We start from the raw sequence: 14,848 nt of genomic DNA on the forward strand, positions 1-14,848 counted from the left end.
ACTGATAAAACTACTACCTAGGGTTTTTCCTCTATTTTATTTATGATTATTCTTTAGTTTCAGTCATTAATTTTTTTTTCAGAAGGATACTTTTTACATGATTGATAAATTGACTGTTGTTTGATCATGATAAGTAGTTTGGGTAGTAATATTTAAAGTAATAACAACACTAGTCAACAGTATTTTGTTACATGGTCAATACTTGCTGAATCTTATTTATTTTTGGGTGTTGATTCTGAATATGATGTGAGAATTTCCCTATTGGCCTCAGATATTTTGTAACTGCCCTTTCTATTTCCAGCAAGTACACATGCATGAACAATGCAGGTAGAATAAATCTTATGATTCACATTATATTTTTTCTAAATGTAATTATGTCACCCTAGTGCAGTGTAAAAGCTCAACTACATCAGTCAAGTGCAAGTTCTTGTTTGTATAACATTTAGTGGAAGAGCTAATTTTCCTACCGATCTGTGATTTTATTTATCCCTGTGAAGTCATATACTATATATATTAATGTGGTATAAAGTGTTTGCAATAAAGTCTTGTAATATGTGTTTGTGAGTGTATTGCAGTGAACCTTTTAATAAAAATGTCATACAATTGCATTAATCATCCAGACAATTTCTGCTACATTTGTGATACGGTAATATTAAAGTCTCAGAGGAGAAATATAACTCCAATAATAAACAAATCATATATACTGTATTTTGAATGTTAAGTAGGTAATCACTGCAGCTCCTGGGCACTTCATATTTAGTACAATTCATGTAAAACACTGTTGACTAGATGGTAGAATGGATCTCGTCACATGACATTTGCAGTTCAAATGGTTTGGAGAGAATTGAAGGATCAATTCACAGACTGATATTTTTGCACAATGAATGTATCAGAGATAACAGCTAAAACTAGACATACTGTCAAATATTTTGATATTACCTCTGCTATAAGAATAGAGCCTCACAGTCCATAGTTTCCAATTCTAGTACACCAAAAACATGGGAGTTAGACAAAGATGAAGCTGTTGATTGTTGTGCAGATTTATCAATGATGAACAAAGAGAGATCCAGGCTTTTTAGAGAATACATATTGAACCACACTTAATTAATCAGTCAGAACTAAATGATCTCGTTCATGATCTAAATTTATTCAATCAAGCAGAAATTTTTCGCATCATGATTCAAAGGATAGAATCTTTTATAACACACTATTAAAATAAGCATTTTCCATGACAGGTAAGTGTGAATTAGAATATTTCTTCTTCCAGTAGAAGGCCTTAGTTTTTTACTTAAAATGATTTGGAATTCTTACTAGAAACTTTGAGACATGGCACCATCCTGATGAATGGTGTCTTTTTATAGACTCCTCAAAGCATAGTTTGAAAGTCCTTCTTCATGTTGGAAATAATGTCCTATCAATCCCTTTAGCTCATGCAGCTCACATGAAGAAGTCATATAAAAATGTTGAACTTGATCTGGATATGGTTCTATGAGAAACGTTTGTGGAAACCTGAAAGTGATAGCACTGTTACTTGGTTTACAACTCGGGTATATTAAATTTTATTGCTTCTTGTATGAGTGGGACGCTACAGGTAGGAAGAATCATTATGTTAAAAAAAGTGGACAAAAAGAGAAACAGTGGACTCTGGAAGAGAACACTGTGAGTTCAGCACTACACATGGAATTCTGCCACTGCACATTAAGCTAGAGTTAATGAAAAATTTCATTAAAGCAAAAGATAGTGATGAGAGTAGATTTCATTCTCTAAAAAATGTTCCCTAATGATGCTAAGACACAGGAAGGTATATTTATTGAACTGCAAATACAAAAATAATGAATAATAATGAATGATATTGAATATGAAGATAGTTTGAATGACTGTGAGGATGCTGCATGGAAATCTTTTGCAAAGGTTGTAAACAATTTCCTTGGAAATCATAGGAGAGATAATTACAAAGAACTTTTAACTAAGCTTCTTAAAAACTATAATGCACTTAGATAAAATATGCCACTACAGATCTACTTAGATTCTCATCTAGATTTTTTCTCTACCAATCTTGGAGCTTTTAGTTGCAAACATGGGGAATGCTTTAATTGGGAAATATTCACCATGGAAAATTGAACCCAAGAATGCCAGCTGACTACTGCTAGAATCTTTATACTGATATACCTATAGCAAACTACATTAGAAAATACAAAAGAAGCAGATTTAGGCACGTAAAAATTGTATACATAATTTTGTTACACTGACGTCACAAAACTTTTTTCTTACAACAAAAAATGTTAATTACAAAAAGTTTATGCCTGATAGAAAGAAACCACTGAAAAATTTGAAATCAGCATCAAAAATACCAAATGATTTAGCTATCAACATCCTTGTAGCAAACAAAAAAGTAAATCTTGTTGTTCAGTGTAATAGTAATCATAACTACCCATAATCTTTCATATATTTTTGATCACGTAATTGGTTTTTAACAAGAAGCTTTCACTCACAAAAAATGTTAAAAAGAAACATTAATGTGGTAAATAGGAAATTATAATAATTTTTTTTTTTTACGTTACATGCATGTTATAAGTACTGACATTGATATTGTACAATATATTCAGAGGGATGCAAAAGTCAACTTACCTTACCAAAATTTAAAAATGAAATTTAATTAAAATAAGGCATGAAAAAAATAAAATTTTATTGTAATTCACTTTATGTTATATTCTTCTTAATTAAACAAATTTCTCAAAATGTTTTTTTCTTTTTTAGTATTTTCCAAACTAATTACAACTGTTTAATTTGAAAATGTCCATGACGATTTTTCTTCATTAGAGGCAGAAATACATTTTCAATTGATTGTTTCAGTTCTAGGTCTTTCAGTAGTGAAGAAAATAATAAGTTCTTAACAGTTAAAAAACAGTTATAAATAAAATTACATGGCATCAGTTACATTAGTGTAGTGACCAGTTGATTGCTGCCTTGGTGTTCAGTACTCCAACATCCTCATTCAAATTTTTATTCAGAAAATTTATTTTTAAACTATTATACCTGAAATTCATTTAAAAATGATAATGATTTCTATGTTATCACAATAAAGAATGAATTTCATGATTGATTTTGTTTTAGTTCTGCAATGCTATTCCTTGCTCTATTTCTAACAAGACTAAACTAACTTTCTAACTAAGACTAAACTAAACTAAAGAGCAAGACTAACTAACTCTTGCTCTAACTAAGACTAGACTAAAATTTCTCATCAGATTTATACAACACTAGGTATTACAGTTTCCTAGGTTGTATTACTTCATATGTGTGGCTATGATGATTTAAACACAACTTTGAAGGTATAAATTTAGTTTCTAAGGTATCCTCCATATACAACTCTTTGGAGGACTTTTAACTCCAGATCGTTTTCTTCACCATAAATTTTGCATAGCTGACCAATTTTTTTCAGACAAATCTATAGACTATTTTGGAAACCTGCCTCTAAATCATTAAAAAAGAAAATTGACAATATTTTCTTCATGTTTTTGCCACAATTGAAACATATAATTTTGTTCATTAGTGAACTTTTATATAAGATAAAACACTAATAAACAAGAATTTTACTAATAAAGTAAATTCTTTTACTAATAAAGTAAAAATCTTGATCAATTGATGGAGGAAGACAAAAATAAAAGAACATTGTTTACAGTGCTGATAACATTATGAAGTGATATTTCCCTCTATAAACAAAATGTTCCTATGAAAACTGGCTTATACTTTTTATTATTTAAAAATGTATAATGTTTTTAATTATTTATTATTCAGAAAGAGAAAAAGAATACATTATAACAATCATAAAATACGTAGTTTGCATTTATGAAATAATACTATTGTAATTTTCTCACCTGTATAAAGTTTTATCAAAACTAATTGAAATATCGTCCAATGTTATATTTTCAAGTGGTGGGGAAGTATAACCTGGAAGACAAGCACAGCGGTAACCTCCACTTCTAGTGCCATAGCCACTCATTGATATGCACTGTAAAAATATATTAAATAATGTTATCTTTATTCATTGTAGCTGATATAAAATAAGGTTATTTAAATATTTTTATATTTTATTTGTGATTTGAAGCATAAATCTAATTCAATTGAATGAAGAATTTTTTATAAATATCTTTCTATCCATAGTATTTTTATTAAATTACTTTCTTTTTTTTTGTTTTAATCATAGCCTACTCTCTGTCCATATTCTTAGTTAGACAATGATTTCTAATGTTAAGTGGTTAACAATTATCTTATTAAAAAGTAAGTTAATATCATAAAGATGGTTTACTGTTATCTAGAAATTTTTTAATCATCACGGATGCAGTGGCAGAGGTTTGTATCAGGGAAAATATCGGAAGTGCTGTATTCCATAACACTATACATCAGAAACTGTGGGTTCACAAAATCTCTTTGATGCTGATCAAAGAGATAACCAAGCTTATAACCTACTACACTACTATGACAAAAATTTAATATTAGTACATTTGAATGTGAATGTGGCTTTGCTGTAGACCATGATGAAGGCTTTGCTGTATGATTCATATGTTTGTATATAAAAATGTACTTTTCTTTTATTTTTGGCTGTTCACAAATTGTAAGGTATGATACCTCAATATATACCATGTACAGATTTTAAATGCGGGTTTGAAAAATTACTGTTTTTATACTACTATATTATTTCACTGCAAATTATTTTTCTTTATCACCTCTCTCTTTTTATTTGTTATATATTCTTTAGATGCTTTTTCCAGAGATCTGCTAATAACAGCATATCTTTGTGAAATGAAAAGTAATTAAAAAACAATTTAAATAATTAAAACTGTAGGGATTTACACTTACTGTTATATATATATATATATATATATATATTAGTTACTATCATTAAATGATGTTTGATAAATTTTATCAAAATCTATTTCTTTGAATCAATTTTTACATCTTAGTTATTAATGAAGTAGAGATTTTTTGAAAATAATTTCTGAATATAATGAATAAAATCAGAAACTGATAAAAAAATAAATATTTTTTAACATAATATATAATCTTAGTGCTTAGATGAAATTTATTACTTACACCACCATCCTTACTAATTATACTAGGGATATCTCTAAAGTAAAGACCACTGGGAAATTTTTCTCCTTAAGGTTGGTGAACCTGTGTCGTTCATGTCCATGATAGTAATGTACACACTCTATTGTATTCTGTAAGTTGTTGTGTTGTAGTATCTTTGATTACGTGTGAGTCATTACGTTATAAAATGAACAGAAAAATCGATATTGCTGACGACTGTGAAATACGTGGAATCATACGTTTTTTAAACAATCTGAACGTTAAGCTGGCTGAAATTCATAGGTAGTTGGTTGCTGTGTACGGTGATAATGTAATGAAAATGATAACGTTGAAAATGGTGTGAAAGGTGTAGAAATAACAGAATTGATGTGTATGAGGAAGAATGTTCGGTAAGCTCTTGATAATCACCGAGGACTTGTTGAAACGCATTGATAATGATATCAGAAAAGATTGTTGCTCAACAATTTCCGACCTGGCCCTTCTTTTTCCTGATGTCTCAAGAGCTGTTATTGGTCGCATTGTTCATGAGCATTTAGGCTTCAGAAAGGTTTGTGCACATAGGATGCCGCATGTTTAACGGTGCGTTACAAAAAAATCTGAATGGATCTGCTTTGGAATTTTTGATGCGCTACACAGAAAAAGGTGATGAGTTCCTTAATTCAATCGTTACCAGCGATGAATCATTGATTTCGTATTATACGCCAGAGTGAAAACGCCAGTCAAGTGAATGGCGTCATCCTCAATCACCAACCAGACCAACAAAGGTCAAGCCACAACATTTGGATTGATGACCATAGTCTTTTGGGATGGGTTTGGCATACTGCTGATTGATTTCATACCACGTAGAACGACTATAAATGCAGAAGCCTACTGTGAAACTACGTAAGTTACAGTGCACCATTCAAAATCAGTGACATGAGCAGCTGACCGACGGCGTCGTCCTGCTGCACAATAATGCACATCCACATGTTGCGGGTCCGACACGTGATGCCTTGAACTCATTACACAGTCTTTCTGAAATCACATTGAATGTACTTCCAGCCTGTGAAACTCTTTTTTGTTATTGTCTCAAAGAAGTCTTATGAGATTTAGAAACTACTATGACAAAAATTTAATAAGTATTACAATAAAATAAGTTCATATATATACAAATGATTTTTAAAAAGATTACAAATGTTAGAAATTAGTTATAATAATTTTAAATCCCTTACTCTTGAGTAAATACATGTAATAGAAAGCAGCAATGAAAATACAATTAACTGGAAAGTAGAATTTAATCATGATGACTGGATTAGGGAAAGAGCACATTTAAATTTAAAAATATATTCAAAATATGGTACCAGTAGTTCTACTATTTGTCATAGATTGCAATATCAGCAAAATACTTCATTTTACGTGAGACCAAGTCGCTAAACATACTGCTCTATGTTTAAAAATGTTTAGCTATTGTTGCTAATCCAGTATTTTTGTATTTATTTGTTGTAATGAAGCAGAGATTTCTATAAAGTTTTCAATATAAAGAGGAAAGATAATATATAATAAGCAGTATGTTAATGATTACTTATTTTTATAAGTTCATGATTTAATAATATTGCAGACATATATGATAATAATATAAATTAATTTCTAATTACTGGGATGACAGACTGCAAGCTAATAACTGGTGTTACACAGAGGGTTACTATTATGCTCTGGGAAAAATTTTTTTCTTGTAAGGTTGACACTTGCTTAATTTAATTTAATTTAAGTATGGTCAGCACTTGTTTAATTTTATTGTATTTTTTCTGATTTTGTTTTTTCCTATTCTGTTTATTCAAACACTCCTACATTACGAGGAAATTTTACGCCCAAATGATCATTTTGAAGATAATATAGTTAAGTCTTCAGAGAAGTCTCCAGGAGCACTGCTAATAGAACTCATAATCAGATGGTTAGGAAACATCTTTAGCATGGAGTCAGAAAATACAATTCATTTGTATTATGTTTGTTTTATGTTGAATTGATTTTGTCTAATTTTATGTATTTGTAAATTTTATATTGTTAGAGTTCATTGAGATTTTAGTTTTAACATGCTATCATTATGCAAAATTTATGTATTGTTAATGTCTTTCAGTTTTTCCTGATTCTGTGAGAAAATAACAATCAACTATTTATTTACCTCAGGTTACTTTACTGAAGAAGGAACTGTGTGAAAATATCTTCCTTATACTTCCATGTAATTTTGAAAGTGAGCCGTTAAGGATTTTTAATATTTTTTAACAAATTTTACCATGTTTGTTTTGGTTATCAGTGAACATTATATGAGTCGTTTAGTTTCATAACCAGATACATCACAAAAAGAAAATTTTTCAGGAAACAAAAAAAAAAAATTTTTTTTCCATTATCTTGTGAACTCAAAATTTGGAAATATGTTACCTTATTGAGTCTTGTGATCACTATTATTTGGCTAAATTTTAAGGAAAGAATTATAATTATTTTTCCAGAAAATTTAAATTTTATGTTTGACGTGTCTGGTTTTGAACCTAAATAATTGATGTGTCTGGTTATGAAACTTAATAAGTGGACTTGTCTGGTTATGAAAGTAAAACACTGTTCACAAAAAGAAAATGTAATATTATTACCATTGAAAAGATTATAAAACATTACAGAAAAGTGAAAAGTTTTAACTGAAATATCGTAAATATATTATCATGAATTAGTTGTTTATGAAAAGCTTAAAAAATACAATATAAGTATTATAAAAGAAAGTGTTTTTCATTAGATTCCAATTATTATAAAAAAAAGTTAAACAATTAATTCATCCACCTCACAATTAAAATTATCACATGAATAAATAATTTCGTCCTCGACATAATCTTCCTGCAAATTGTTATTTTGATTTTCTATAATATTCTTATAATACTTTAAAGAATTTAAATCAACCCAGGATTCACCGAAGTGTTTTGCTAGCAATTTCTTAACATCATCTAATTTTACTTGTGGGACGGCCTTACCAGCTGGTATTATCTTTGGAAATACAATGTCTTTAAATGTTTTTGAATGATTACACACACTTTTGTACACTCCTTCTTCACCTTTTATGAGGACATTATCTCTCTTATGATTAAGTTTGAAAAAAAAAACAGTTTCGAAGGATTAAATTTACAATGCCACTGACCAGGAGAGCGCATTACTTCAGAGACGGACTGCTTTCAATCAAAAACCTTATCTTGTAAAGGTATTACAGTTCCAAAGAGGGAAAAAATATTTGTGTACTCGATTGGGTCTAAAATAATGCTGAATTTTTTAATTACCTAATGTCCAATCATAGGAAAAATATATTCAATTAATTTAATATTTTTTGGAGCATTATTTAATAACCAGGCACTAAGCATTCCCATCATAAAATGATTTTTATTTTGGCCGCCACACCCATCTGACACAAGGCGGAAAACTTTGATGTGCTCCGGAATTTCAATAAGTGAAAGACAATGGCATACAGCTGAACATATTTCAGTAAAGCTTTTTTCATGTTCACTTTCGTTCCACTGATAGATAAATGCATTTCTGTTAGTTTGTCTGCTTTTTGAATCACCCAAAACTAGAGTGAGATTGTAATTGTAAAGCTGTCGTGAATAATAAGCGCTTTGGTCTGGGACCTTCGGTGGCACTTGATTTTTTTGCATATCAAATGTTACTACCAATAGGTCAGCACGTTTTTCTTTTAAAATTGAATAAAACACTTTGGCTTTTAATTTGTGACCAACTGAAGCTGACTAGCAAAAACAAGAGCTTTACTGACAACTAATTCACAACTGTAGAGCGCAGCACTGTGGATAGATGTGTCTGGTTTTGAAAAAAGGCAGCTGATACTTGTCTGGTTATGAAACTAAACATATATTTTAAAGCCTCTTTACAAAGAGATCTGTCTACGTTTGAAAAAAAAAAAAATTCACATATGATGTAAAATGTTATAGAGATACTAAAACTGTAAAAATCTGAATTTCGAAAAAAGTGATGTGTCTGGTTATGAAACTAAACGACTCATATTTGTGTGAAGTTGTTTTTTTTTATGAATTTCATCTTTAGAGATTTAACTGTTGATTATTCATTGATAGCATAACAGAATATTCTTATTATTTTTTTAATTGTTTGGTAAAATCTTTTCAACTCATTTTATTAACCTAGATTACTAAATTGTTTAAATATTATTTTTATTAATAAAATTAATGAATCTCGCTAAACTTTAAAACTATTACTCATATTTCATAATGATATTCATCATATTTGCTTATAATCTGTGTAACATCTAAAAATTTTCATATGATTGGAAACATATAATTAATGTAACAAAATGTGTTACATACATTTTTAAAATTATTACAGTCTATTTATTTTTTCTATTTATTAATAGTAATCAGTTTTTAAGGTCTATCCGTTCTTTTGTTAATATATTTTGTTTCATTAACTTTTATTTTAAAAATATACTGGAGCCCTTAAATTTATTAGCTGGTTCATCACAATTAGAAATACTGTTGAGAATTAAGAAGTACTGTTAGTACTCTTTAATAACAGTTTAATTTTTGTGTATGCTTAAGATACATAGTTTTACTATGTAAATGATAGGGTGAGCAAAGAGTTAATTATACATTTCATTTCATCAATTAAACTATAAGAGGTCTCTAATAACAAAATTTTGAGGATGATAGATGAACTGAGAAAGTAAGGTTGAAGAGGATTATGCAATAAGGAACAAATAAATGCTTCCAACATTTTGTATCTAAAGAATAATAATTAAATTATAATGGATTTTAAAAACCAAAGAATTTTAATTCATTTTACTAATCAATAAAGATTTTATGATAAAAACACAAAATGTACACAAATTTGATTTTTTTCTCAATCCAACATCTAATCATTAGATGTAGGATTGAGATTTTTTTACTATTGAATGTAGCTGGAATATAATCAAGATTTAGATGTGGAAGGGTAGTGCTTCTCTGACTTTTAGAAAGTAAGCAATTCAAAAAAATCTTATTCAAAAATATATTCCTGTCACTTCTGTTTAAGCTTACAAATCTGTTCTGATGTGCCATTCATTTGGTGAAGTGATAATGAAGGTATTATTTTCTTAAAATTATTTCTTTTAATTGCATGTTTTTTAAAATTTGTCATCATTTTTTATTAATCTAGTACACCTCTTTATGTTTATAGGCTTTTAGTTTAATTAATATCTTTATGGGTTAAAGTTTCTCATTTTTTATATATATATTTTTAAATTTTTATTTAGCACTACATTGTAATAAATACAGGGTATATTTAATAATAATTATTATAAAATATACCCTTAATCTTAATTAAGGGTAATTATTTATTTATTAATAATGTTATTATTTTTAATAATCTAAGATTACTTACTCTGAAATTTATCAAACTATTCAGTAAATAAATAGTAAACATACAACAGGGCACCAACTAACAGTAAAACAAGAAAAATAGTGATGAGAGAAGTCCTGATCATTAAATGTGACAAAGAAGCGCATCAATGTAAACATATTCTAAAAAAGCACTTGTGGGATTGAACTATACAGAAATGCTAAATGTACAAAAGCAGGATAAGAGAAGGATGTATAGATGATTAAAATTCTATATTATGAACATAAAAAAATTAAAAAAAGGGTAGCTGAGATTTCTCTTCAATTCGATTGAACATTCAGTTTCAATATTGTAATCAAAGATTACAGTTAAACTATAGTTCTAATGTTATGTAAACTGGTTTTAGCCATGCAGAAAAACTGATTTTCACTAAACAGTTCATTCATTAAAAAGATGCTGCAAAGTAGGGTTAGGTAGAAATAGATGTCAGTGAATCAGATGATTTTAAAAGCATAAGAAACCCAATAAATTATTCCATTCTTCAATTTTTACTCAATTTCTTTATTAAATTCACTCGATTCACTGCTGTACCAACTGATTAAAAAGTAGTTGAACAAGAGAGTCTTATCTAACTTTTACAATATGGGGGTAAAAAATATTAATTTAATTAAAAAAAATTAATGTAATAATGGAAGAATTTAAAGTTACTACAGACTTGTGTGTTCTCATAGGTGTAACTTTTTGTAAGAGTAGAGAAATCAAGAGAGAAAGAAAGAGGAAGGATAAAGAGAGAAAGAAATTAAAGGGACAAAGAAGACATTAATGATCAAAGGATAGAAAAGTGATGAGGTAATGATTTTAAGTAAGAAAATTTGTGAATGAGTCTGGTTGCACTGGTTAATTTGTGTATACATGTTGTGAAGGGGAAAGATATATCTCTAAGAGCACATCATTTATTAAATAGAGATAGATTTTCTTCAAAAAGAATAATATTTATTGTACCTTCATACAAAAAACCATTCATACAGGAACTGGAGCTGCATTCCTTATCCTTGCTAACAGTCCAACCCGTAGAATATACTATATATACCTAATCAATCACAGCATGACAATAACTTTCATAAAATTGTTTATAAGATGTACTAACAAAATTTATGACATAGTAAATGCTTTTATTTTTTAAATATAATATACTTTCCGCTGTTCTTTTAATTATTCATTTGATTTAAAAAAAAAAAAAAATAATGAATCTGAGAAATTTTCACCACTTGCTGTCAGGAACTACAAAATCTTGGATAATAAACTAATCAATATTGTTGCTATTTTGTTTATGCAACAAATTACTTTTCCTCTTCCATCTTTTATTGTAAGACCCTCTTTCACATTCCTATATTTAAACTTGGAATTTGACATTCATCACTTAAATGTACAAACCTTTAAAACCTATTTAATACGAAATTAAGACAATTCTGTCTTTCTCTTTAGTTATTTCAATTTAGGTCTTATCACATAATCACAAAAATCATTTATTTTTTTAAATACTCAAGTTATTGAAAAGATTGTCACTATATGAAAACGTACAAGTTTTAAATAAAATAAAGAAAATGTTGCATACAGCACATTAAGTTCAATTATTATACGTGGTTCACTGAAATTATTGCTAGCAGTATTTTAGCATGAGTGTTTATATTTAGGATGCAATCAAAAAGTATATTAGTTATATCTATTTAGTAATCTAATTTCTCTAAAACATTGATGTTTATCTCTTTATCATATTTGTAATTAGTAAATTGTACAACGCTGCCGGGTTTATGTTTTTCTATTTTAAGTGTGCTGATATGTGATCCTTTTATTGCGCTTACAGAACTTCTAAAATATTGTTAATGTTAGGTGCTGTATTTCTGAAATATTTCTATGAGTTGGTTGGTGAATGCCAACTCTATATTATTGTGGAGTGCTTTTATGTGTTTATTATATCTTTGTTTGCACTTTGTAACTGTGTCCTGTTTGCCATGTAGAACTTTGTGCAGTTACATCAGTTTAGTTTGTATACTCCTGGGGCATTGTGTTATACGGTAAATTTGTTCTGTTTAGAACGGTTTATTTTATTTTGTTCATAGTTCATTCTAAATTTTATTATGAACCCTGCTGTTTATAATCTTTTGAACTTTTTCAGAATCATTGAAGATAATAGTAAAAATAATAATAATCATTTTTATTTTTTATTTGATTTTGTTTTATGTAATAGAACAGCTACATAAAGCCTTTGTATATTACACAAAGTACAGAAAACCATGAACACATAATCAATTTACAATAATTACACAATTAACAATTCACAAATAATTCAAAATACACATAATTCAGAATACAATTTTAATAATAACACTGATAAACATAATTTTTGTTTCCTAATACGTGATACATGATTTTAATCTGGTTTTGATACTGAAAACAAATATGAACTCAGAATCTTTCTATCACCCACCATTTTTGAAAAAAAATTTTAAATTTTAATTAAAGATTTTTTTCATTTTTCAACCTATAATTAGCATTTGAAGCTCCTATAATGTATTTTGTTTGCTCATTTTTTATTGTTTAACTATGTTATCATAATTTGTAAGCTATAAGTAATACTAGACAAAGAATTAAATCATATCATAGTCACATATTATGACATCATATCTAATATGAAGAGTGAGCCTTCATGGACAGGATTAATCATGTCTATGCAGGTCAAACATGTAGTTGAAAACACAACTCTGTTGTTTGTATTAAGGACTACATTTTGGAATGAATTAATTTTGTTCAGTCTTATTGCTGTCTTAAGTTTGTTAACACATTCACAGCCATGCACATTGTTGGGTATCTCATTTCCCTGTGCCAGCCATTTTTGCCAGTTTAATGTATTTTTACAACAATATCTTAAATTCTAAATATCTCTAAAAGTACTGAACAGAATTGAATGAAATTTTCTAGTTACCTTTAATAATGCTTCAGGGTGTGATATCTGGTAAAACAATCTCCTGGTTGTAGAGGGATATTGCAAAAAATGCAGAGAAACTTAGTTGAGCTGCGAATTTTCTTTGATTTGCAGACCTTGTAGTCTCTAGAGGGTCTTTCCTTCTTCTTTGTAGCTGGGATATGGATAAGTTTATGTATTTTCATCTGTCCATCTAGTCTGTGTACAGGATCAATCTTGGGGGCTCTTACTGGCAAGCTGGGATGATGACTAGGTCCAGGAGAACTTGGATCTGTAGCATTATCTTCTGTAGGTGTTTGGGTTTCAAGCATTTCCTTTATAATTTGTTGCATGTAATTCAGAAGTTTTGAATTGGGGTTCTGAAGCTTATACAGAGCATGTGAATTGCAAACAGCAGCCAAGAGGAAATACATGAATACTTTCTTCATCCATTTATCAGTTTTTCTCATGAAGGGGTAGTACGAAAGGTGCTGATCAGCAGTATCTACTTCATGCATGAACTTATTATAATCAGCCACACATTCTGGTTTGAAAATCTTTTTCCTGGGATCTCTTTTGCTTTGAACTTCTACCATCTGTACTGAATGAATGTTGGACACCATATTTACTACACGTTTCTCTCGCCAAGACTGCAGAAAGATTTTATCTTTACGCTTGAGGGTCATTTCACCTTTCTTTAGAGTGCCAGTAACAGAGAGCATTTTTTAGGAATGCCACGATTTTTCCTCATGGTCCCCACAACACCAAAACCCCTCCTTTCCAGCATTTGAGTTAGTTTGACGCTGTTATAAAAATTGTTCATGTAGACAATATGACCTAAGCCTGGGAATGGTGCCAGCAGGTTTATAACAGTATCTACAAGTCGTCCACTCTGTCCACAATACACTTTAAATTACAAATGTATCCAGTTATACTGTCACATACCATTCTCAACATGATCCTGTATTTTATTATTTTGCCTGAATTGTAAATTCTAAAACCGAGTCTAGCTCTCCACACGAGCATACCTTCATCTAAAGCAATCCTCTGACTTGGTACGTAAGCTGACTTGAAACAGGTGCAGAAAAAATCCAGTATGGGCCTTACTTTACACAGCCCTATTTTAGGATAGGGATTGACATCCCTATTTTCATTATTGAAATGAAAAAAAATTTGAATTAGGTTAAATCTGTTACGGGACATTGTATTATTGAAGATAGGAGTGGCAAAAATATCTGAGGAACTCCAGTACATTTCGAGAGTAGGTTTCTTTATAATGCCTGTAAGCATCCAAAGGCCTAAAAATTTCCTCATCTTTTCATTTCTCACGAGTTTCCAGGCATCAAACCTGCAGTGTTGGGTGAAAGCTCTAGGCACAGATGACAAAAATTGTTCGGCATACCGATTGGTTTCAGTTACAAGAAATGACAAAGGCTGGCGTGA

The 14,848-nt window shown here is 29.3% G+C and overlaps 1 protein-coding gene across 7 annotated transcripts in view; it reads right to left on the reverse strand.

Moving 5' to 3' along the window:
• The window catches only part of smog (G-protein coupled receptor 158 smog), a 339,219-nt gene that overhangs the window by 33,934 nt on the left and 290,437 nt on the right, over positions 1-14,848 (reverse strand). For all 7 annotated transcript variants that reach the window (XM_075356098.1, XM_075356095.1, XM_075356091.1 and 4 more), the window contains one exon: positions 3,876-4,009. In XM_075356098.1, coding sequence (XP_075212213.1) covers positions 3,876-4,009 — 134 coding nt within the window. The remainder of the gene's footprint in view (positions 1-3,875; positions 4,010-14,848) is intronic.

This window comes from Lycorma delicatula, chromosome 2, assembly GCF_047948215.1.
Source record: "Lycorma delicatula isolate Av1 chromosome 2, ASM4794821v1, whole genome shotgun sequence".
Lineage (NCBI taxonomy): Eukaryota > Metazoa > Arthropoda > Insecta > Hemiptera > Fulgoridae > Lycorma > Lycorma delicatula.